Source organism: Castor canadensis, chromosome 1, assembly GCF_047511655.1.
Source record: "Castor canadensis chromosome 1, mCasCan1.hap1v2, whole genome shotgun sequence".
In the NCBI taxonomy this organism is placed as follows: domain Eukaryota; kingdom Metazoa; phylum Chordata; class Mammalia; order Rodentia; family Castoridae; genus Castor; species Castor canadensis.
The window spans coordinates 20,610,997-20,636,125 of NC_133386.1; the positions used below are offsets into that span (position 1 = coordinate 20,610,997).

Genomic DNA, 25,129 nt, shown 5'->3' on the forward strand with positions numbered 1-25,129 from the left:
CTAGAGATACAAGAAACTGTGTCTGTGTTTACTCATCTCTCTCCCTTTTCCATACCCTAACCATAAAATAACTCCATAAGGTATTATTTCAAAACCATAGCTAGTCACTTCTTAAAGGGTATATCACTATTGTGTATCAAATCCATCCAAAACTTAGTGCCTTAAAGTGTTAATTTATTCTTCATTATTCACAGTGAGCCATTCGATTAGGTCTACTGCTCCAGCTGGGACGACTCCTGAGATGGCCTCACTCACATTACAATGGCAAGGGCACCTTAGTTTTCCTCTGTGTGGTCTCTAATTGCCTAGAGTTTGGACTAAGTTTCCTCAAAGCATAGTGCGAAGTCTTCCCAAAGGGCAGAGTGGAAGCTGCAAGGTCTCTATAAGGCATAAGCTCTAGAATAGCTGTCAATACAACTCTCTGCAGTGACTGAAATCTTCCCAAACTATGCTGTCCAGTGTGGTAACACTAGTTTTGGGAGATTGTTTGACATATGACTAGTACAACTGAGGAACTAGTACAACTGAGAAAGTTGTACTGGGAAAGTTGAACTGAGCTTTACATTTTACCTAATCGTAAGTGATTTAAATTTCAATCTAAATGGTCCCATGTCGCTAAGGAGTCCATCTTCAACAGTGCAGCTCTAGAGTTTGCACATGACTTCTGTCACCTTCTATTGCTTGAAGCAAGTTGTAAACCAGCAAAGATTCGAGAGAATGGAGAGATATATTCCATTCCTTAATGGCAGGAGCAACAATTTCCCTCTGCGTAAGTGTTAGGACACTGGATAATTCATTGCTGTAACAATCTACCACACAGGATAAAGGGGAAAGAGAGGGACAGCTCTTGGTCCACAAGCAGTAGGCCAGCATCAGCTGTTACAAGGAGGAAGATGCAAGGTACTTTCAAAAAAGGAAAACAGAGAGCTGAATGCTGCCAGGTCCAGTAGCTCACGCCTATAACCCTAACTACTGGAGAGGCTAAGATTGGGAAGTTTGAGGCCAGCCCAGGCAAATAGATCTCGAGACCCACCCCCCATCTTCTTCAAAATAACCAGAGCAAACTGGACTGGAGGTGTGGCTCAAGCAGTAGAGCACCTACTTTGCAAGCATGATGCTCTGAGTTCAAATTCTATAAAAAAAAGTGCCCCCCACACACACTCAAAAAAGCCAACCCTGCATGCTCTGAGATATTTAACAGAAGGGGATATAATCCCAGACCTCTGAACAGTCAAAATAATCAATGGAGAGTCCAAAAACTATTTTTGTGTTTACAAAAATTCCATAGCCCTATCCTAAGATTACCACCAAAATAAAACACTGAAAGCACATACTAATCTCATACAATGCATAAAGTAATAAACTAGGCATAAATCATAAACTATGATCCCAATTTGTAAGAAACTTACAGCATAAAAAGGGGAGGGGAGAAAAACACTGGTATGTGGTACCACAAGACTGAGAGGGGCACAAATGGGGAGCTGAAGAGCCCGTTATGCACCAAATAACTTCTCAACACACATGAACTTCTCATGGGAACTAGGTGTAGAAAAGAAAGTGGAATTCGAGTCAAGATAATTAGGAGAAAAGCAATTCAAGAAGCCAGAATTAATAAGGGCAAGGTAGTCAACTCTCCTGTTCTTTTGTCTGTTACATGCCTGAGTAAGCACATTTACACTAAATGAAGCATGAGAATGAAGACCTGAATGTAGAAAATCAGAATTTAGCTACTAAAGCGTCAGAGTTTTCACTATCACCAGAATATTTAAGAACCCAAAATCCCCTTTAGAAGAGACCTTCCTTTCTCCTTTCCCACCTCCCTAGCTCATTCAAACTCAGGGCTCTCTTTGGTAGCCACTGTGTTCCTCTGAGTGCCAGAAAGCATCATGAACTGCTGCTTATCCAACTTTAAATGTCCCAATCATCCTCTAATGATCTGGGAACATTTCTCCTCACCTGCTATAACTTAGTGGGAAGGACAGAGGATTAAGGGATAAGGAGGTATAAAGAAGTGACTAGCATGGCTTAGTTCAGAAACCCTGGCACGTCAATCAGCTGCACTTCATTTTCATCCTGAGCACAACATCAGCTCAGTGTAATGGCTGAGCCGCTGGAAGCAACCAACAACAATATCAGTTATTCCTGGCAGCACCAACATGGACAGGATCGTGCAAGCCTCTTCATAAGAAAACAGGATTTAAGAGAAGTTGGAATGAGGAGAAGAATCCCTGCTGTCCCCTTCTGTCCTAAACTAGCAGCCCCTCACACTGGACTAAGATAAGGAGAGGAGAAATGCAAACCCATGGGAGTATACTAAATCCTGGGTGTTATCCCCTGTCTTTAAATAACAACCCTGCTCACCTTTCTTCATTCTAAAGCCCTCATCCAACTTATCTGAATATCAAGCCCAAAATTTGCTAAGATGCACCTTCCTTAAAACTTTCTAGATTATGCTAACTGTCCATCCTGCTTAAAATCTCCTCCAATGGCTTCCTGTTGCATGTAGAACAACTTCAAAAGTTCCTGTCAAGATCTGACTCCTCCCTGCTCTGCAGCCTCATCTCCTAACTAACTAGTTCGAAGCTAACTTTTAGCTTCAAAATCCTTTTTTTCTGTTCCTAGAATGGGCCAGGATTTTCCTTCCTTATGGCTTTACAATTTGGAAACCTTCTGCTTCAAATCTTTAATGGCTGGGTGCTTCTTGTTAAGATTTCAGAACTTGGTTCATCTTTTATATGAATGAAAGAAGATATGAATAAAGAGACATAAAAGAAAATGCGGGCCCTCAGGAGCCTTAATTAGAGGGGAACTGAGGAAGGAAAACTCCTAGGAAGTAGAAGCAGTTCCCACAAAGCAGTGTGTGGAAGAGGACCGCTGGACCAAGTCTAAGCAGTAGCAGAAGGAAAAAGTCACTTCCTTCATAGCCACTGGGCTCCAAAAGAGCTTGCCATCCTCTGCAGGGAGCATTCACCACACCCGCTAGTCACAGTGTCTTTCCAAACCTGACCTCTGCATGGAACTGAGCCCACACTGCAGGCTCACATCTGTGTCCCAGAACATACAGTGGAAACTCAATTAATTTTTGTGTGGATAGAGGAGGAGATATTAAAAATACTGTTTTGTGGTGTAATAAAATCGGATAAAGACGTGCAACCCAAAGCCTGTGCTACATCTAGTCTACAACAGGTGGGCATAAACTAGGAGTCGCCGGACTTGTCCCTTAACCTTCTGCATGATGACAACATCTCTTATTCTGCTAACTTCAAAGCACGACAGCAAATAGAAGCAGATGTTGTAATGATTCAGTGCTGTGGAATACAAAATTCCTATTAAGACAATGCTAATCTAAAGGTCGTACCACCATTTTCAGCTTTTACCCAAGACTGAAAGTCTCTATTCACTGTTACTTGTTGACACAGTTTGGATAAATGTCCTCCGAAGGCCCTTATGCTAAAGGCTTGGTCACCACTGTGGTGCTACTGGGAGGGGGTGGAACCCTGCCCCTCCACCGGCTCTTTCTTTGCTTCCTAGCCACCATAAGGTGAGCAGCTTTGTTCCATCACACACTCCCCCCATAAGGAGCTGCCACATCACAGACCTGAAACCAATGGGGTCAGCCAGTCACAGCTAAAATCTTGGAAATGTCAGCTAAAATATACTTTTCCTCCTTTTAAGTTGATTATTTTAGGAATTTTGTCACAGCACTGAAAAACTGAGCCACGTACCAACCTTCCATTAGCAGATTAACTGGCTAATTAATTTAACACTTCTAAGGGATACATTCTTTAATTATGAAAAATGAAAAGCATTTCTCCAAAAGTAGAAAATTATTTTGCAAGGTATTTGTGTCGCTGTAGACTCTTGGAAACCAAAGAAATAAAACATAGTATCTTATTTATTTATTTATTTATTTATTTATTTTGTGGTCCTTGGGCTTGAACTCAGGGCCTTCACCTTGAGCCACTCCAGAAGTCCTTTTTTTGCGATGGGTTTTTCAAGATAGGGTCTCGCAAACTATTTGCCCTGGCTGGCTTCAAACTGCAATCCTCCTGATCTCTGCTTCCTGAGTAGTTAGGATTACAGGTGTGAGCCACCAGCACCAGAACAGAAGGAAACAAAGCTTTGGGGAGGTAAAAATGGTCATCCAGATGACATCACCCACATGAATTTGATACAATAGCAAATTACACCAGCTAATGAAGCCCAATACACCATGGGCAACTTCTTCTTTACCGTTCTGAGCACAACTAAATTGAGCACATCCAGCCAATTCTCCTCTCCCTTCTCTCTGTAAAGAGAGAAGCTTGAGTCAGGTGTCTGACATTCGAAAATGGCTTCATAAATTTATATACTGTCATGGACAACCAGTATTCCAATGCTAGCAATACAAAGTCTACAGAAAAGAGGGACAAGAGTGAGAAATTGCAGGGAAGAGTGCAGTAAAGTTGCACTTCATACATTGCTGGAGGCAGAAAATTGGTTCAACCATTAGGCAGAGCAAGTTGGCAGTATATCAAGAGCCATTACTATGGTCAATGTGTGAAATAAGACTTTTGCCTTTGGGGAGAGAGCTTAAGAAAATGAACTAGAAAAAGGTAAAAACACAAAAATATTCATTGCAACATTATTTCTGATTGTAAAAAAAAATGAGATCAACTTAAAGTCCAACATCTGGAAAATATTTAGGTTGTCTATGGTCCAGTCACATTAGGAACCATTATGTAACCTTGAAAAATTACTGTGATAAAGACCACATAGCAATATGAAGAAAAGAACATGACACACATCTGAAAGCAAAAAAAACATGATCAAAATGGCACACCCCATTAAAACTGGGAAAAGTAAATATGCAAAATGGAGATGGTTGTTTTACAGCACTAAAATTCTGGTCACATTTTTGATTCTTTCTTTTATAAAATCTGTCACATATTATTAGCATACTTAAAAATAAATACCAAATAGAACAGACCTCATTAATCTTTGAAGAAATTGCTACCTTTTAATATAAAATTTTAAGTTAATTTACTTTTTCTCTTTTTTTACTGACTTTTAATTGAGTAATAAATATATATTTATATTATAAAACACATCACTTTGAAATATGTATGCACTGTGGAGTGCCTAAATCTAGCTAATTAACATATACATTACTTTACATATAATTTTTTGTGGTAAGAAAACTTAAAATTAGTCTTTCAGCAATTATCAAGAATACAATACATTGTTATTACAATGTTGTACAACAGAACCCTTGAAGAAATTACTACTTTTAAAGAACAGCATTATTAAGAATCACAATGTGTTTTAGAAAGTCAACTTTTTACATCTGTAACAATTATAAAACCTTCCCATTATGTTTTACTTCAAAGACTCTCTGAAGCTACAGTTATTTATAAAGTGTAACACTACCACATAGTGACTAAACAAGAGACCCCATTTGTTTAAGCCACTCCCTATGTTTGCAAGAATCTCAACTCATCTGGCTCTCAAAGGCATCAAACTTCAGGGGTGGAGGGAGAGGAGGCACGAACACTGGAGGATCTGGCAGCACTCACCACAAACAGATAAAATATATTTTACAAATGGTCTCAGTAATCATAGGTTTGTCAAATCATTTTCCCTCATATGAAGATCTTTCCCACAACAGTAAGATAGGAAAGCTCCATGCTGGTGGCTCAAGCCTATAATTCTAGCTACTTGAGAAGATGAGATCAGAAGGATCAAGGTTCAAGGCCAGCCCAGGAAAATAGTTCCCAAGACCCCATCTCCAAATATCTAGGGCAAAATGGATGGAGTTGTGACTCAAATGATAAGAGTGTCTGCTTTGCAAGTGCGAAGCCCTGAGGTCAAATCCCAGTACTACCAAAAAAAAAAGTAACCTCTTAATTGACTATAATATTAGAGTATAATTGTATTGTATTGATGAGTTTTATTATATTTCAAATATTTCATATAATTAAAATTATTTCTAGCTCTTCAGAAAAGAGCTATATTTCTTGGTGAGCTATTATCTTTACTAAAAATTTAACTATTTAAGGTAGAACTATTTCAAAACCTATTATTCTTAGAATATGAACAAGTAAGAAGGGACTACTGAGAGATAGAGACAGAAGGAACATTCCTACCAAAAAGACATGCTCCCTTCAGGTATATTTCACTCAGTTAGCATTCAGCAAATATTTATTGAGCACCTAGAATACCAAGTGCAGACAAAGAGACAATAGGAAACATGTCAGTCGTGATGGTGATGATAAAAGCTAGAGAGAAAGAAGGAAGTAGAACAAAGCAAGAGATGAGGAGCCCTCTCAAGACAACTGAGCAAAACAGTTTGGGTAGCTCCCTTGGGAAGCAGTGAAGGAGTTAACCTTGCAGACTCCAGGAAAAGAGCAATCTAGGCACAGGCAGAGCATGTGATTGAAAGCACAGCAGGGAACCAGCATGGCAAAAACCAGGGTGTAGAGAAAACAGCAAGAGATGAGGAATGCATGGGAGGCATGGCCTTGCCGACCATTCTGAGATGTGGCTCTACTAGGAAGTGGATAGAAGCCACTGCAGAGTTCAATTTATTTTAGAATACTCTGGCTGCTGTGTTGAGAACATGAGAGACAGATGAGTGGAGAGAGGTTACAGATTCAGATTCTGAATTTTGAACAGAAAACCAACAGGATTTCCTAACAGACTTAATATGAGAGAGAAATAGGGTTGAAGGGAACTATTATTTCTTACATAAGCAACTAAAATAGGATTCCCACCAACTGAAACAGGGAAGCCTGGGTAGTACAAGGTCGGGGGGCCATTTCCAGAGTTCAGTTTGGCCATAGACAGTGAGATACTGTCTACTAGACTCCCAAGTAGAAATCTCACGTAAACACATATACCTTTGGAAGTAGGTTAGCTGTATATGGAATCTAAACCTAGAAAAGAGTGAGTACAGAGAAGCTGGTTCAGCATGATCCTTGGTGCATCCCAATTTTAGGAAGAGAAGAAGGGACCAGAAAATATGAATGAGCTGCCAATGATATGAGGGAAACACAAACCAAGTAAAGAGTGCAAGCAATAGTTAGTTGAGTCCCCAGGACCCTGGACCAATGTTCAGCTAACACTAACACACAGGCATGACAAGTTACAACTGAGGATGTGTAACTCAGGTGATGTATATGGTTGACTTGAAGAGACACAGATGCTTGAAGTAAGTTTTCAAGCCTTATTTTAAACGTATAAACAAGTAAGAGCATATCCATGAGTGTTCTTAATGCAAGCAGCTCTGGATACATAAATGCAGACCACAGTCTGCATTTGCAGGGCCCCTTGACCAAATAATACTAAGAATTTCAAGATTGCAGCAGAGCATTCAACCCCTCCTAAGACTGGGCCATGTGTGACTGCACAGGAAGTCTGAGAAACTGGCCCTAGAAACAGGCCATCTGAACTGTGACAGATTAGAGGCACTGCTTATACAACAGTCCTCTTTAGCTTTTGGTTTTAAAAAGCACTTTACTGCTTACTGGAGAATACAAGTCAAACAAACAAACAAAAAAAAAACAAGTGATACAAATGTAAGGAGAGTTGGCTAGAATGTAATTTACTTTCTCCCAACTTGCTTTCAAAGCTAAATCAGCATCTATGGATCTGAAGCCATTACAGTATGACAGCAAAAAGGGCAAAGAATCTTTAAATTTGATGGTGCTAATAAAACTACATGGAAAAAAAGAGAAAGAAATCAGGCTTCCTTTCCATTAGCATGCAGACAATTTTTTTTTAAATTTCCTTCATAATACTGTAAAAGTTTTGGTTCATGTTCCTAAGTGAACAGTTAATATATAAATTACTTTTGGTTCCACCCCATTGACATCAAAAATAAAGCCCAAATCAGAATACTAAATATGAATGCAAAAACAGAGACAGGAATCCTCCAGCTTCTTACAGTATTGAAAGTCTGCTTTTCTACACTCTTTTTTTTTTCTTTTATTCATATGTGCATACAATGCTTGGGTCATTTCTCCCCCCTTCCCCCCACCCTTCTACACTCTTTTAAGACACATGCACCCAGAAATGTATACCTGCATCCAGCAAATACATGTGCTTCCTTCTTTTATCAGGTACCATATTGTCAATCGGCCTGCACGTAAGCATCTTCTCTCTCAGCCTTACCCTATGTATAGGAAAGGGGAGGCATACCGCATCTCTTGCTCTGTCACATGCTGAGACCTGCAATTGGCAGGGCTTTTCTCCCCCAGGAGTTTGAATAACACTCTTTAGTGATTTCTTTCTTATTCCCAGGTCTCCTAGCTCAAAGGCTTCCTGCTCTGTAGAGTCTTTATTCATCTTCCTGAGCACAGTCAGGATTCATTTGTGCTCCCTGGCCATATGTTTATATCCACATTATATGGTTTTTGATAGCTACTGTAGTTGTTATCAAGCCTGTCCCTGCTGCTAGGCAGTGAGCTCTGTGGCAGCAAGGACCACTCAACAGACTCATGTGTGCTCAGTACGCAGCACAGAAGATGGCAAACGTCAGGTGTGACGTGACAGACTCCTGAATTAAACCACCAACCGCCAAGTAAAGGAAACTGTCTCTGGGCTAAATGAGTCCTAGAAGCAGTTCATAAGAACAGGGTTGACTGATGTAATAGAGCTCCATTCCTTCCCTATGTTTGCAGTCCATTTTTCATTTCACCATCAGAGAGTGACAGCCACGAGGCTGCCTCATCTCCCTCTAAATCAGGAGAGTCTCTGGCCCCATTGATTAGGGTCCAACTACATCTATCAAGCTTAGGAGGCAAGGCCAGGTGTAGACAGCCAGATGTACAGGGGCAGGTAGGTTGAGGCCCACTCAGGCTCTGGAACTGCTGTTCCAGGCTGCACATGGGCCAAGGGCTTCACCAGCAGACCTCAGGGAGCTGTGTGTTTGCTAAGAAAGGAGTCAATCCAACTGGTGAAGGCTGGAGGAGAACTTGGAAGTGCATTTTCTAAAATTCCAGAAAAAGGCCAATTTTCTCATAACACAGCAAGACCTCAAAATTACAGGCAGGCTCAGATTACTTTAATAGAGGGAAAAAAAATCCTGCACCCACATAGACATTCACACACAAATACATAGCTGAAATTTAATGGTGGTGTATTATTATTTTAAAGAAAATATTATAATTTGTTTTTCTAATGAGTAAATTTTCTAATGTATCTTGGCAATTCAGTTAAGGCCCAAGTGTCCTGACTCTTATATAATAAAGTTTGAATATAAAAATTAAACTGTGTTAAGCAAAGGACAGAGTAGCCCTGAGGGAAAGGACACATTAAAAAAAATTATACCTGAACCAAGCAATTTAATTATTCTTGCTGATTTGATTTTCTAAAACCAAACATGCATTTTATTGGAGAAAGGGTGTTAAAACTCTTATAATTTACAAAACTTGATATTTACATTGTTATGAAAATGAAGGCAAATTGAAGAGAAAATACTTCATCTACAGTTTTATCCAATCTAAGAGTGTCTGAATAAAGTAAATTTTATAGCATTATATGCTAACACTCCTGTGCTTAGATGTTTTTTAATTGTTGATTGAATAATTTCATGATCTTGACAGCAAAGTTGCATATAAGTCACCGTACTTTCTATCAAACTTGAAAAGTGGTACTAAGAATTTGATTTAAGTCATTAGATGGGAATAGTCAACTTTCCTTATACATTTTAAAAGTAATTTAAAATACTGTGAATTATAAAGTAGTAATTTATTTTAACTTTTGAAGGAATAAATATATACTTACTGAGGAAAGTAATATGGTTGTATTGTTTACCCCACTTGTAAGATGGGAAAGTGACCTTATATGATTCAACAGGTAAATCCTAAACAGTAACTAGGCACCAGTTCTGTTTGGTTATATTGATAGTAAATAGTAGGCTTTAATACAGTTTTATTTAACTGAAACAACTAAGATAGACTATGTAGTTTTAAAACAAAAATGATCAAAACCATTAAGACAGACTTTCAGCAGTAACAGGAGACATTGGCTCCCACTTACTGTTTACTGTGTCTCCGGCCCCAGGCCACACAGTTTACTGATGGAGCCCTGTAACATTGTTACTGTTGCTATTATTATTCTTACTATTATTATTATTATTCTCATTCTCACTTATGACTCTGCCTATGTATATGTATTATTTATTAAAGAACTGAACAAAACATTCATTATTGACGTTACTGAAAATGTGTCAATGTTCTAACTCACTGGTTAAAACATCCAAGAAAGCACAGGCATTTAATTAAGAGTCACAAATGCACTGATGTTTCATAATATCACAACATTTGCATTCCAGAAGGAAAGATGTGGATCCAGGACCTGCTCATTTCCACATGAACAGAGAGGTTATGAGCAGAGACTCTGCCGCTAGCCTTTCCACCTGCTCAACTTCCAGGGCTCTATGTTTTCTCAGCAGCATCTACCTCATTTGCTATTTTGCTTTTCTTTTTCTCTTGAAACCTTTTTATTAGGGTATACTAACTTCACAATGGAGTTTTATTGTGGTGTGTTTCTATACCCCTACATACTGTTTTAAGTTTTTCAACTTTGCTTTTAGCCTATATATGGCTTATCATGATTTGGAGACCATGTTTGATTTTCTGGTTTTTTGTATTTTATCTGTAATTGTTAGATGTGTGAACAAATGGGGTGCTTTAAAGCATCACTTTACAGAATGATTCTAACTAGAAGTGTCAGAGTCATTATCTAAAAATTTAAATGTTCAATATTCCTTTTGGATACAGCAACAAATCACAAGCACAAACCTCTGAGGAATGGGAACATGAAAATACATCCTGAGGTGCAGAAGCCGAGCTTTCAACTTTAACACATAAGGCACTCAGTACTGTGAGTGAACGGATGGATGGATGGATGGAATGGTACAACCAATCTCAAAGAAGCTGTGAAAAATGCCACTAAATCATAGGCATACACATAAAGCACTCATGTGTGCCTGTGCGTGTGTGTGTGCAGGAAGCAGCAGAATGAGAATATGTGAGTTCCTATAAGCCGTCCCTAAGTGTCCAGCATGACTACATGCATATATGGCAGCATCCAAACCCTGGCAGCCTCAAAAGGCATTTAGACTCATGTTAAACACTTACAATTTGCCTATTAACCTTTTATAAGTTAACTCAAGGAGGTACTTGAGGTATTTCTTATGGACTTGGCTTATCCACGATAAGCTGTTTTATTAAGAATAAGAAATAAATCATTTTTCAGTGTCTGGATTCCATTATGTTATCTTTTATAAATTCTCAAAAATATTGTTAATTCTATGACTTTATCCAATTTCCTGGGTGGTCTAAGACGTCTTTTAAGCTACCACTAAGTTAAAATGAAAATTGTAAGTTATGGTATTAAAACTTATAGTGAGTAAACATAATAAATTTAAGGGGGAAAAACCCACAAAATACAGACCTGAAACAACTAAAACTTAAAGTGAACTAGAAAATACAAATCTTAGTTTAAAGAATAACTCTAACAGATGTTGTCTAGGGAGCAGTTACCACATGAACTATGCTAAGTGGTTAAAAGATACTGAGAGGCAGAAACTACATACTGAACAGACTTGATGAGATGCCCTAAAGCCTAGATCATAGAACTAGTGAGAAGAGGAGACAAGAGCAAAACCAACTCTACCTATGTCCATCTTCTGGGCGTTCAACATAAAGGGTCTCACAAAATAAAATAATATCCCAGAACCCACATGAGAACAATCCCTGAGAAGTTCAATCAATGTGAAGATACAAACTGATAGTGACACAGGTAAAAGAGTCAGATGTATGTTTATAATTATTTTATTCCAATATTTCAAATGACTCTTTAAAAGCACTGGAAGCACTTAGCAATCTACTATATGCAATAACTCCATACCCACCTAAGGTACTGAGATATAGCTTTATTTTTTCTAACTTTGTATATAATGTTATCTCTAGCAATTTTATTTCAAAACTAAAGTACTTCTTCGAGTCACATTAGCACATGTGGTTTTAGATGGACCTTGTGGATGTGTATATTTGTCTTACTCATAATGGAAGAACATATAGTATTGTTTTTTCAACTGATTTTAAAAATTTGTATACAATGACATTCCAAACTTACCTATACGAGATTGTCTCTTACAGAAAAATGATCAACTCAGTGTTAATTGCTTTGTTTCCTTAAAAAAAAAAAAAGACCCTCCATTTGACATTGAAAGGTTATGCCATATTGAGTAGTGCTGTCTAGCTGGTAATACAGTAATTCATATCTGTAAAAGTCAGATTAGACAATAATTTGAAGTCAAATACATGATCTCTCTCTTTCTGTGGGGGAATTTTAGGGAGTAAAACATCTTGCCTTGTTTTAAGCTATTTAAGGGTAGATTTTGATTGATCCTAATTATATACTTTTAAGCTAGAAGGCAAGAGTTCTTTGAAGTTAAAAGTTTTTTTTAACTTTAGTATTATGATTGAAGACCTAAAAAGTGAATCAGAAAAAAATATTACTTACAGAGTTTCTAATAATGTACGAAAGTAAGAGAAAAGGAAAAAAGAAGCAACCTTACTTCACTATGACTGACAGATCTGAAAAATGAGTTTGAAGAGTTATTCAGTGTTCTGCTTAAAGCTGCATCTTAATATTATAATTGCAAAAGTCCTATAATCCCTTAAAAAGACCAGAACGGCAAGCATGCAAGAAATACAGCCAAAGGGACAAAGTTGGGGTTACAGAAAAGATGACTGGGCAAAGATCACCGGAGGTTTGGGATAGCAATGTGCACAGCCCTTTTTGGAAATGATTCTCATAACAAAACACAAACTGCAGGTTTAAGGATGAGCACAGGCTGTCCTGAGTGTAAATGCCATGTGGACAGTGGCTGGCTGTTTTCTGTGCCAGTGTCCCTCTAGTTTCTCAGAAATTGCCAGGCCTATAGAAAGCACATGGTAAGTGTTTGCTAGGGATGAGAAAGAAGGGGTAGAAACCTCAGATTCATTAACCACACTCACTGTGCCTCTTATCTTCCTCCATCACAAATAAAGGGACTGGACTAACATGTCTTATGTCACTTTCAGTTCTAACAATTGACAATTTTAAGTTACACATGAATTCACAATAAAAACAGATTTCTCCTAATAGAAAGAATCTGAAGGCAGAGAAAAAAACTGTACTGAGACTCTTCAATGATTATGGCTGGAATGGTCAGTAAGAAAGGTGAATAATTACAGATAAGTATCACATTGCTTTTTGTTGAGACAGGATGTTTCAGTGTATACCAGGCTGACCTCAAACTCTTCATCCTCTTGCCTCCACTTCCTAAGTGCTGGCATTATAGTTGTGTGCCACCATGCTCAGCAGATATCAAATTTACATTTCTATCTCTATAAGTTAATATTAATTATAAATATATATACATTTGCATTATATTTCTATCTTGACCATTGGGAAAGAAGGTCACCTTTGACAAAATCCACATACTTGAGTAAACTAACATACTTAAGAAACTAACAGTTTCTAAATTACTGCTATTTACATTATTTCATTTCATGCTCAGAAAAATTCTGTGTTGGCAAAGGGAACTATGTGAACGTTTATGTCCTCCCAAAATCCATTATGTTGAAATCCTAACTCCAAAGTAACAATAGGAAGAGGTGGGGGGCTTTAGGGGATGACTAAATTAAAACAGGAACTTCATAAATGGGATTAGTGCCCTTGTAAGAGTCCCCTCTGCTATGTGAGGACACAGGGAGAAGAGATGCTGTCTTTGAACCAAACAGCAGGCCCTCACCAGACACCAAATCTACCAGAACTATCTATCCTTCAGAACTGTTCTTATAAACAACAGTTCATAAGCCACCCAGGTTGTCATATTTTGTTATAACAACACAAATAACTAAGACACTTCCTATTGCTCCCATTTCACATGTGTGGAAACTAAAGGTTGGGTAGGTCTGGTAACCGTTTCGAGGGCACCCAGCTAGTATGTGACAAAACCAGTTCTTAAGTCCAGTATTCTCATTCTAGCTCAGGCCTCTCTTCCACTACCATTCCCTCGAGAAACAACACCTGCTCACGTCTTTGACCCACATTACAACAACACAGGTGAGAGCCAACCACCACTCCTTAACCCTCTCCAGGGTACCCTACACCACAGCCACACACAATTTCCAGCAAATTATCCAAATGACGGACCTTGTATCTTACAGAAAGAAAAGATACATGAACACTAGACTTTTAAGCCTTTACACAAAAAGCAATAAACAGCTAATGTCACAAGCTAAAAAGAAAAAATATGGAAGAACCATGCTTTAAGTTTTTATTTCTTCCCTTGAATTTCTCCTTTGTCTATAATTCACAGGGGGAAAGTCATATGTGCTACCAATTAGTACCCTGATGAATCAGTGATGACCACCCAGGAAAGGAACACTACACCCTGCCATCTGCTCCAGCAATGAATGATCTAAACAGATGCTTACTGCAAACCTAAGCACACTATTCTACTGGATCACATTCTATAAGGAAATGGGGAAACAGTGGGTTTTTTCTATAAAAGGTATGAATCAACCTACTCAACTAATACATACTGAGTATAATTTAGAAAACACATAGGCATGATGGCTGGTGTAGTCCCAGCCATACAGGAGGCAGAAACTGGGACAATCATGGTTCAAGGCTAGCCTGGGCAAAAAGTTAGCAATATTCCCCTCTTCCCTGTCAACAAACAAACCAGGTGTGGTGCTTCATGTCTGTAATCCCAACTAGGTGGGCGGCATGGGTAAGAGGATCATGAACTGAGGCAAGCTTGGGCAAAAAGCACAAGACTATCTTAAAAATAGATAAAGCATAAAAGGGCTGGGAGTGTGGCTCAAGTTGTAGAGTGCCTACCTGGCCAAGTATGAGGTCCTGAGCTCAAATTCCCATAACACACACACACACACAAAGTCCAGAATTAGAAAACATCCCCATTTTGTCCATCACCTGTTTGCTTACAGTTCATAGCCCCTTTCCCCAAATCCCAGTCCTGTGCCCCCCAATTGGAACAATTACTCAGCATCCTAGGAGGTCCAAGTCATTGACGTCTAAGACCATTTCCTTGCCCGTCACCTTTCTCATGCTCTCCTCAACCCCCTTCCCCAGGGTGAACTACATGCTCCCTCATTACTATGCCCCTTATTCAATCCTGCATCCTCTTTTTCTGTTCTTCCATGGCATTTGCTTGGCTAAAATCAACTCTGTACCAAACTCCTCAGCGTCCCTAGAGCAACTGAACGTGGATGAAGAAAAACATTCTCATTAACTGCTTTCCCTTTAAATTCATGACCACTGCCCTTAAGCCAACCCTTAATGTTGCACTGTAGTTTTCTTAGAAATTCTCAGTTTATTAACTCACCCATTTCTACACTATATTTGCTATCTCCTTTCTCCCGCCACACCCCGCTTCAGACTGGGGTTTGAACTCGGGGCCTGCACTTTGAGTCTCTCCACCAGCCCAGTTTTTTTGGATCTGATTTTTTTTTGAGATAGCGTCTCATGAATTATTTGCCCAGGCTGGTTTTAAACCACTGATATCTGCCCCCTGAGTAGCTAGGATTACAGGCGTGAGCCACTGGTGCTTGGCTTCCTTTCTCCTTGAACCTCCATGTCTTTTCTTTCTTCTATTCAGTTAATGCTCTTTCTTTTTATTTCATTGATAACATCTATATATTCCCACAGTCACATCCTCCAACCTCCTTTTATCTGTACCTGTGTTTCCACACTCCCCCTTGTTAAAATGGATGAACTGTTTGCCCTCCTAATACCAACCTCTCTACCTGTGCGCCAGAACTCAGGGTGGATCCATCCTGTCACTTCCTACATGGGACCTTCTCTCTTGCACCACTGACACTTCATTCACTTCATACAGTCATCCCATGAGCACAGAACATTCTCAATTATTCCCATCTGTCTCCGTGTCATCCTCCACTTACTGCCTCATTACTCTGTTTCCTGTAAAAATTCTGGAAATGTCTTTCTATACCTCTGGTCATATTCCCTCCTGCATCTACTCCAACTATACTTCCAGCTCCATCAGGCCCCTGAAATGACTCTTGTTTAAGGTCAACAAGACTGTCTTTGGACGGTTAACGTTCTGTTCTCATCCTACTGAACCTTGCAGCAATCTATGACTCATATTCACAGCCTCCTCTGCAAACTACTGGCTTCCTTTGATAGCAGACCCTGTCACTCTTGGCTCTTCTAACTTCTGGCTCTGCCCTCCCAGGCTCTCATCTTCCCAGACTCTAAAGTTGCAGGTCCTCACAGCTCACATCTTCAAATTCTTTTTTTTTTTTTAACTGTAATCACTCTCTCTGATCTTGTCCAATCCTAGTGGCTGATATTTAAGTGACAATTTTGATCTCTAATCTTGACCTTTACCCCAACTTCAGGTTATACCTTAAGCTTAACATGACAAAAACCAAACTCTTGGCATTCTTCCCCAGACTACTCCTCCAACAGCTGTTCACAACTGTCTAAATGGTACTTGCATTTTGACATTTATTTTGTCCAAAAACCTTTGACACTGATGTCCTTGGGCTCTTTCCCTCCCATCCCCTATATTCAATCCATCAGCAAATGTGTTGATTCTTTCTAAATGTGTTCAGAAACCAGTTATACCCCAATAACTCCACTGCTATATTCAAGTGCACATCACCACCACACCCACACGGATTACTAAAACACAATTCTGAATTCCTCACTATTCCAATATTCATAGTAGAACATGTCATTACTTTGTAATGTCATATCACACCACCACAGACATGGGAACCTTTCATGGTTTCCATTTCACTCAAAGTAAAAGCCAAAGTCGTCACAAAAAATTTTCAAGGACCTATGTGATCAGAACCACTTTCTCCCACTCCCACCCCTACCCTGTCTCCTGTCCCTCTCTCTGACTCAACAGCACTGACGTGACTGGTCTCCATGCTGTTCTTCACATACGCCCACAACACAGTAGCCTTGATGGCCTTTGGGCTTTCTGTCCCCATCCCTAAATTCTCTTCCCCCAGAGAGCAGCCTCACTTTCTTCAGGTTTCTTTCAAAAACCACACCATTTGTTTCACTTTCCTTACCTTGAACACATAAAATAGCATCTTTGCCTACATTCTTCCACCCCTCCCCCGATCTTACTTTATTTTTTTATGGCACTGAACACTATAGAACATTGCCTATCTATTTAGCATCCATCACTTACTCCTCAGAATCAGGCAAGGGCTTGTTTGGAATTTTGTTTGTGTGTGTGTGTGTGTGTGTGTGTGTGTGTGTGTGTGTTTGGTGTGGTTCTGGGGCTTTATGCATACTAATCAAATGCTCTACCACGGTATTCATTCACCAGTGGACTAGTACAGTGCCTAGTGTATAGTAGACACTCAATAAATACATGTAAAGAAATGATAGATTATTACCAGCAGCATTATCAGTATTACCTTTATTACTTAAATGCCTAGAACTAAAGGGCTGCAGCACAACAACTGCACGTGATGCTCTAAGACCAAGTGAAACGCAACTTAAGCCAGGTAACCTTGCTGGGAGGCAGGGATAGAAAGCAGCTAGAATTGACTGGGAAGGAAGATGGCACACTTTACATGGTAAGGCCAAAGTTACCTGAGGAAAATCATTTCATACCTCAAGATTCTGATGTTAATCAAAGCTAGTAGTACGATCATAAGCAGCTTTTATCCCACATAGAACACTATTAGAAGAACTTTGTATTATTCTATTTCATTACTAATACCCATGGAATATAAATGGTTAACAGAGGAGCAAGCTGAAAAAAGGAGAAAATGTGATTTTCTTAAATCAGTAATTTTAAATCTTCTATTACATCACACAATAACAATGTCTCCCTTTTTCTTATCATGTTCTCTTTTCAAGTAGAAAGAGAAAGCACACTCAAACTAGTAATTTTAATCATTTAGTCACAAGGGTTCAAAATAAAATAAATTTTAAGGTCATATCATTTTGTATTATAGTGACTTATTAAATAGATGATATCTTCTTTTAGGAAAAGCATGTGTTACTGTGTCCTTTTTTCAAATGGGAACAGAATTATAACATTGTGTCAAAATGTTAAAATTCAGAATGAAAATTTGCACAGCATGTGAACAGTAAATAATAAAACAAGGTGATATACAACATATCAGAGAAAATAATATGAAAGGTTATACGTAAGTTAATGGGGAAGTAGACAAGGCAAGAATTTTTAAAACACAAGGATTGAAGGTTGTGTCCATTGACAGCATTTTGGCATATCTATTTACTAACCAAAGTGCAAATGTGCACAGAAACCAAATTGAGCAGAATAAAAGCATAATTTAAAGAAAAGTTCAAGTTCAGAAAAATAAAACATATAAAGTGATCTTAGATACTTAGTCTTTGTTTGCTATAGGACTTAATTCTGTCCTTTTTTTCCACTATTATTTAATAAAAACAAGATCATTTATTTTTTTGGTGGTGCAAGAGACACAACCCAGGATTTCCACCATGCCACATAAGTACTTTACCTCTGAGTTACACTCTGAGACCGAGTTTGTGATTTTTTTATGACTCTATGACTTCTGAATTTAAAGTTAAGCTAATTTGCAGTCTAAATTTTTCCCAACATAATGTATTGATATTCCAAAAATCTATTAAAAAGTTAGATAAATTTCATGAGAAGCTAAAAGCATTATTATGCTTTACATACCTGAAATGTTTGGAAATTTTAATTAAATATGAAGGAACAACTTGACATGAAACCAATGGAAGCAACTAATGTAGTTTAAGAAAAATGTCTAAATACTGACAAAAGAGTTTGATATTTCTTTAGAACTTCATTTGAAGTAGTTGACAAAATTAAGTTAAAGATATCCCCCAGAGATAGCCAACCTACCTTACAGTGGTCATATTGGAGCTGTAAGGCTGGAACATCTCCTCCAATCGGCATCTGTTTTTTAAGCTCTTCATCTTTCATATTCAGCCATTTGATCAGTTCTTCTAAAGACGCCAGCAATCTGTTCCACTTCTCAGCACTGGCCTCCAAATGGGCCCTGTTGAGAGATAACGCTGATCACATTTAGAAGGTTGAATTGAATTCACAAATTATACACCTTTCTGTAGCCTAGCAATCTTGTTGGCCAACTAAAGTTCACATCCAAAAAAGACTGACATGGTACAAGTTATAATATCTAGAGGAAATGCTTGTATTACTAATTGAAAATTAAGACATGTACCTCCACAATACAAAGGCATAAATAAGAAGCTATCAAGAGGGACATCAATGAGATAATGAAAACCTACAAACCAAGTCCTGGTGGTAAATGTGTAGAATACATGCACAGCCAAATATTTCTCCTCATTTTATCTATACACAGGATGGGAGGGCAGAGACAAATTCTATGCCTATAAAACATTTTGAAGTGCTCTTAGTGGTGACATTTAGGGTCACTACTAAGAGCACGAAAACACCTAATTTTTTTTTTTTTGGTGGTTCTGGAGTTTGAACTCAGGGCCTCAAGCTTGCTAAGCAGTCACTCTACAGCTTGAGCCATCCCACCAGCCCAACACCTAATTTTTTTATGTTTTTGTATCACTTCAATATTTGCAACAGACTCATTATTTTGCTTTCCAAAATAAAAAACTGACTAATTGTTTAGATAGGAAATTACTGATTCTTAATTTCTCTTAGGCACTGTTTGATCAGGATACTATTTAGCTTAAGGCTGACTGACATCCAGTGACAAATGACCATTGTGAATAGAGAAAAATTAAGCAAAAATCATTGATTGCAGTACTTCATACTCCGATTGGTTGACTGATTGACTTTGTAGAATGACAGTTGAACCCAGGGCCTTGACATGCTAAGCAAGTACTACCACTGACCTCTATACTCAGCCATTATATTCTGATTTAAAGGTGACGTGTTTGTCTCAACAATCAGGTCTGTTTTAAGCACAGACATGCACCGCTAGAATACGTCAGTTATGAACTACATTATCAGGGACCATGGCTGGTAAGGATGTGGTTACAGTTCTAGACTACCAGTCTACTTGAGCCATGTCCCCAATGTGGTTAAGGTTCTAGTAAGAGCAAAAGCCCTTGAGAACAGAAGTATAAATCAAAGAATAAATCCCTCCTGCTCTTAAGCCCTGGAAAATCCCACTTACCCAGTCCCAAGCCCATAGAAAGGCTGGATTTAAAATATGGATCAATCAGGAAAACACTCCCAAAGACTCAAGGAATCAGGCTTTCCTCAAACCTGTCCCCTCAAACAGGAGACAAACATGAATGTGGACTTAAGTGCCAACTTCGTGAAAAGGAGTGGAACCTTCGCTGTCTGTGATCATTCAGGTTTAGCAGAGCAAGACTGGTCAGGGTGTGGTGATTCAAGCCTATAATCTCAGCTACTTGGGAAGTAGAGATCAGAAGTATCAAAGCTTGAGCAAAAACTTAACAAGACCCCATGTCAATAAGGTGGGCATGGTGGTACATTCCTGTTATCCCAACTACCCCGGAGGATATGGGCAGGTAGATCAGGACGAGGCCAGGAAGGGCAAAAACATGAGATCTTATTTGAAAAATAACTACAGCAAAAAGGGCTGGGGGCATGCTCAAGGGGTACAGTGCCTGCGTAGTGAGTGTGAGGCCCTGAGTTCAAATTCTACTACTACTACAAAAAAAAAGAGGGGCAAGGGACGTAGATGAAGATGGACAGATGGATAACCTTGTTACACAACAGCTTCCAAAGAAAGAAGACTTATGAGTTAAAAAGACGACCCACTGAGTTAATCCCACCTACAAGAGATCTCTGTTGACCAAGTTTCATATCTCCTCACACGACACCTCTCACCTTGACACTGGCATTATGATCCCCAGCTCCACACGTATGCTCCCTCGCTGACTGATAAGGGACCAACCAACCAGACACAAACTCTACAGCTTTTCAGGCTTCTCAGAAATTCCCCTTTTCACACATTTGACCTACGTGAGCCTCTATTCCCAAAGTCACAACTCTGCTATAGTTAATTGACAAAAATATTCTTCTATTGATCATATTAGATGGTGTTCCCAGCAACAGATATTCAAAAGTCTCAAACATCTTTGTGACAAAGTTCATATTTTCAGAAGAAAACAAGATTAGATTAGAAATGTCTAATCTCTACTTTGTCAGTGTCATAAAATAACGATAGTCTATCAAGCAATATGCTTGGTCAAAAGAAAAACAACTGGAGTTCTGCCTATCTTTTAAAATACCATGATTCAGCTAAAGGGATGACTTAGGTAGTAGAGAAACCCTGCCTAGCAAGTGCAATGTCCTGAGTTAAAACCCCAATACCACCAAAAGACAAATAAAACACAGGTATACACATAGGTATACACGAAAGATCAATTATCTTGTGATATTATTTATAATTCCATTGCCAATTGGCTGATATTTTTTTAAAATTCTATGTCATATTCAAAAAGGCTAGGTATGGAATAAAAATAATTTATAAATACAAAAAAGAGTTTGAGGCATTTTATAATTCTTTGAGAACTAAATGATTAGAAATTTATATTCTTGATCTTCTATTGTTAGAGCTTGTCCCAAGTACAATGATCAGCTTCACTTTACAAAACTGTACTTTAACAAGGTACTAATTTTGCCTTAGCTCCAGCCTCTCCATACTATTAATCAATTTTAGCCCAAATATGTAATTACATTTCCCTGATAAACAACAATTTTACTTGTCTCAGAGCTCAACTAAATAATTTCAATTATATTAGTTTAAAATTCTCTCTGCAGTTATGACCCATAATGCAACAAGTACATTTGACAGAACTACTGCCATTTCTTCTTTTTTAAATGCAAGAATCTAGTTAGAAATCAAAGGTCCTCAGTCGATCAAAAAGTGCTTGAGTGTCTCCTGTACAAATCACTATGCACATGCCCTGACCTCCTATTCAAATCTGAGCTGCCTCTTCAGTATTTGGTAGTTTCTCTCATTAATCAGTAACTAAGCCACACATTATATTCCTCTGAAATCCAGGTGCACACACTTATCGAAGAGCACACCAATGTCTTTCCTAATGCAATAAACTCTTCTGACTGCACAGGAATTATGAAACTGGTCATTGAACCTTATGGCATTCAGCACCTGAAGTACTACCTACAAAGACACAAATACTTTTTATAAGAGATGCTGAAGTGACTTTCAAACGAAAAAGAGAACATTGGTGTGTGGGCTTCTCTGCATCTTTGCTTCCCTACTGTAAAAAAGCAAGCTCATCTGGCAGAATCTTTGCTTGGCAAATCTCTTCTGGATATTCTCCAATAGATTATACCTCTGTGTTTAGTGGATTACTACCATATGCCTAAATACATGCCTGATTCTGTAGTAGCCTTCAGTATTCCAGCTCCATTTTAATTCTTTCATCTTTCAAGATGAAAGCCTTTTCTCAGGCAGTGGGTGCCTGCTATGTAAAAAGAAACTTTACATTGGGGTTTGGCTTAGTTGAACTTTGTCAGTGTTACTATAAACATTTTAAAACTTCAATCTCCCCAAGAGTACAGATGACAGGTCATCAATCATGCTTTCAGAATCTTCACTTAAATCATTGCTTTATCTGCACAAATCTGTAGGAACTCACATTTTTCCTTAGTTGAGTTATTCTAACTGCTTAACTGCTTCAGTTTATTCCTCGGGTACTTGATGTGTACAAAGCAATACTTTCCCTGACTGCATTATCAACATAAGATAACATCTATTACAGACTATGCTTCACACAAGAACCCCTTTTTAGATTAAATTGGTTTTTACAACTTTCTAAGTTTCACAGCTCTTTAAGTGACTAGTTATTCAAAATAATAATGCAAAAAATGTTGGAAGATAAAGATCCATAAAAATGCTACTTCAAGGACTGGAGGCGTGGCTCAAGTGGTAGAGCACCTGCCTGGCAAGTGAAAGCTCCTGAGTTCAAACCCCAGCTCTACCAAAAAAAAAAAAAAAAAAAAACTACTTCATCAAATATAATAAAAAAATAACTATGGAGGGAACCAGAAACTAATAACTATTTTAAATCATGAACAATGTCTGTCTTTTAAGCAAAGTGTCTATGTAAGAATATAAGGATCCAAATTAAGAGAGAGAAAAGATATACTACCTCCTATTGAATAAGGACTTCACAGAATTAAATTTGGAAGTCTGACTACAAATGTAACTCCTTTATGGTTTATGGCAAAATCGCACAGATTATAAATTGAAAGAAAATACCTTAATTAGTGCAAGAATAACAGGTAATATTATAAGAGGATTCATCCTTCTCCCAAGAAGAAAATAAAGACCTATGAGGAGAAGAAAATCAAGTCCTCAAAATTCAGCCCAAATGTGCTAAAAAACACCAAAGCTATGCTCTGGATATGGTAGCCACCAGCAACACATGGCTATTTAAGTCTAAATTTAGTTTCATTAAAAGTAATAAGATTTGATATCCAGTTCATCAGTGACACCAGGCAAATTTTAAGTGCTTAATATACCACAATGGCTCCTTGGTGTTGTACTGATCAGAGCAGATAGAGAACATTTCTGTCACGACAGATTATTCTATTGGAAAGTGAGGTAGCAGAGAAAAATGAGAAAGATGAGAGCAGGCTCTCCCTCTATTAGACTTGAGAGATTTTAGCAGTTTTATAATATAGTTAACAAAATCGACTATCTAAGACTGAAAGTTGGCGACAGTGACACTGTAAAATGTGATAACATGAGATGCAAAAGATGGTGTTAAAGGTTAATCTTCTCTTAGGGCTTTAAAAAGGTGCCCTGAGTTTTTAAGAGGCTCATAAAAGAAAGGGAAGATAGAATTTTATCTTTGAGCTCTGTTTTCATTAGATTTGGCAACTTCCCTGACCTTGGAAATCATCTGTTAACAAGGATCTCTATTAAACATCATTAAGCTTCTAAGTGGATATTTAACATAATCTTACATTAAGTAAACTTAACTTAAAATTTAAGCCATGTCATTCACAGCACTGAATTTATTAGTATATTTCCAGTTCACATTTTCCAGTGAGTATAATATATTGTCGAAGTCCCTAAAAGCCTATCTTGTAACAGAAGTTTCAAATCTTTTGCTATCTCCTCTTATATTGGTCAATAATTTGTATATTTATTGTTTTTAGATTGCTAAAGAATATCTGGCATATTAGATTTTAGAATTTAAAAACTATAATCAACGGTCCTCCCAAAACACAGTAAAGTAATACTGAGGATTTGAAACCATCTTGTTCCAACTACCACACGATGGTTAAAATAAGTGACAACTACTTTCACTTAAGGTAAGCACTTAGACTGGGTCTGGCCCATAAATGATCAAGAAATATCAACAGATATCCTCTTTCCTAAAAGTGATGATAAATTAGAGAAAACATTGCCTGCAGTGATAATAGCAAATGCCAGCACAATTAAAATACAACTTGAAATATATAACTCATGAATATTATATACTCCACAGAGCAGAAGGAGTATTAATTCGGTAGCCTCAGCCTCAGAAAATAAAGAAGCAAGGCTACCTGCAGAGAAGGAGATTTGGGGTCTACAGGGGAATAAGAACTTTTTTAAAAGACCTGGGTGTGAAGAAGATTAAAAAAATTCAAAAATCACAATACCAATTGGAAGTAGAAAGTATCAAATTATAGTAGAGGCGATGTTATCATTTTTCTCTTTCTAGTGCAATACTAGGTCATCCAAGACTAAGAGCAAGGTGATAGAAGGGTGTGGGTCATTAGAGTGAAAGAGACTGGAAAGATAGAAGAGAAAGGTCAAATGGGGGAAGAAATTGAAGGCTCTGACCTTACTAAAATATCTTCCAGTGAACTCCAAGCTACGTGGAAAGGGTTGAGGGAGATTTATATGAGGAAATGCTTAAGCAACAACAGATTAGAAGAAAGAAGGGCAGGTTCAGAAAGAAAAGGAAAATTTTCAAAGAAAATTAGGAATTGCATAGTTGAAAATACTGGAAGATATGCATGTTTAAACAATCTATGGTAGCTGGAGTTTTGTGGGTTAATTTATATATTGGATATAATTATAAAGTTTTGTGGGTTAGTTTATACACTGGATACAACTATAAA

At 38.1% G+C, this 25,129-nt stretch overlaps 1 protein-coding gene across 8 annotated transcripts in view; it reads right to left on the reverse strand.

Moving 5' to 3' along the window:
• The window catches only part of Utrn (utrophin), a 521,188-nt gene that overhangs the window by 124,844 nt on the left and 371,215 nt on the right, over positions 1 to 25,129 (reverse strand). For all 8 annotated transcript variants that reach the window (XM_074072723.1, XM_074072717.1, XM_074072708.1 and 5 more), the window contains one exon: positions 18,914 to 19,070. In XM_074072723.1, coding sequence (XP_073928824.1) covers positions 18,914 to 19,070 — 157 coding nt within the window. The remainder of the gene's footprint in view (positions 1 to 18,913; positions 19,071 to 25,129) is intronic.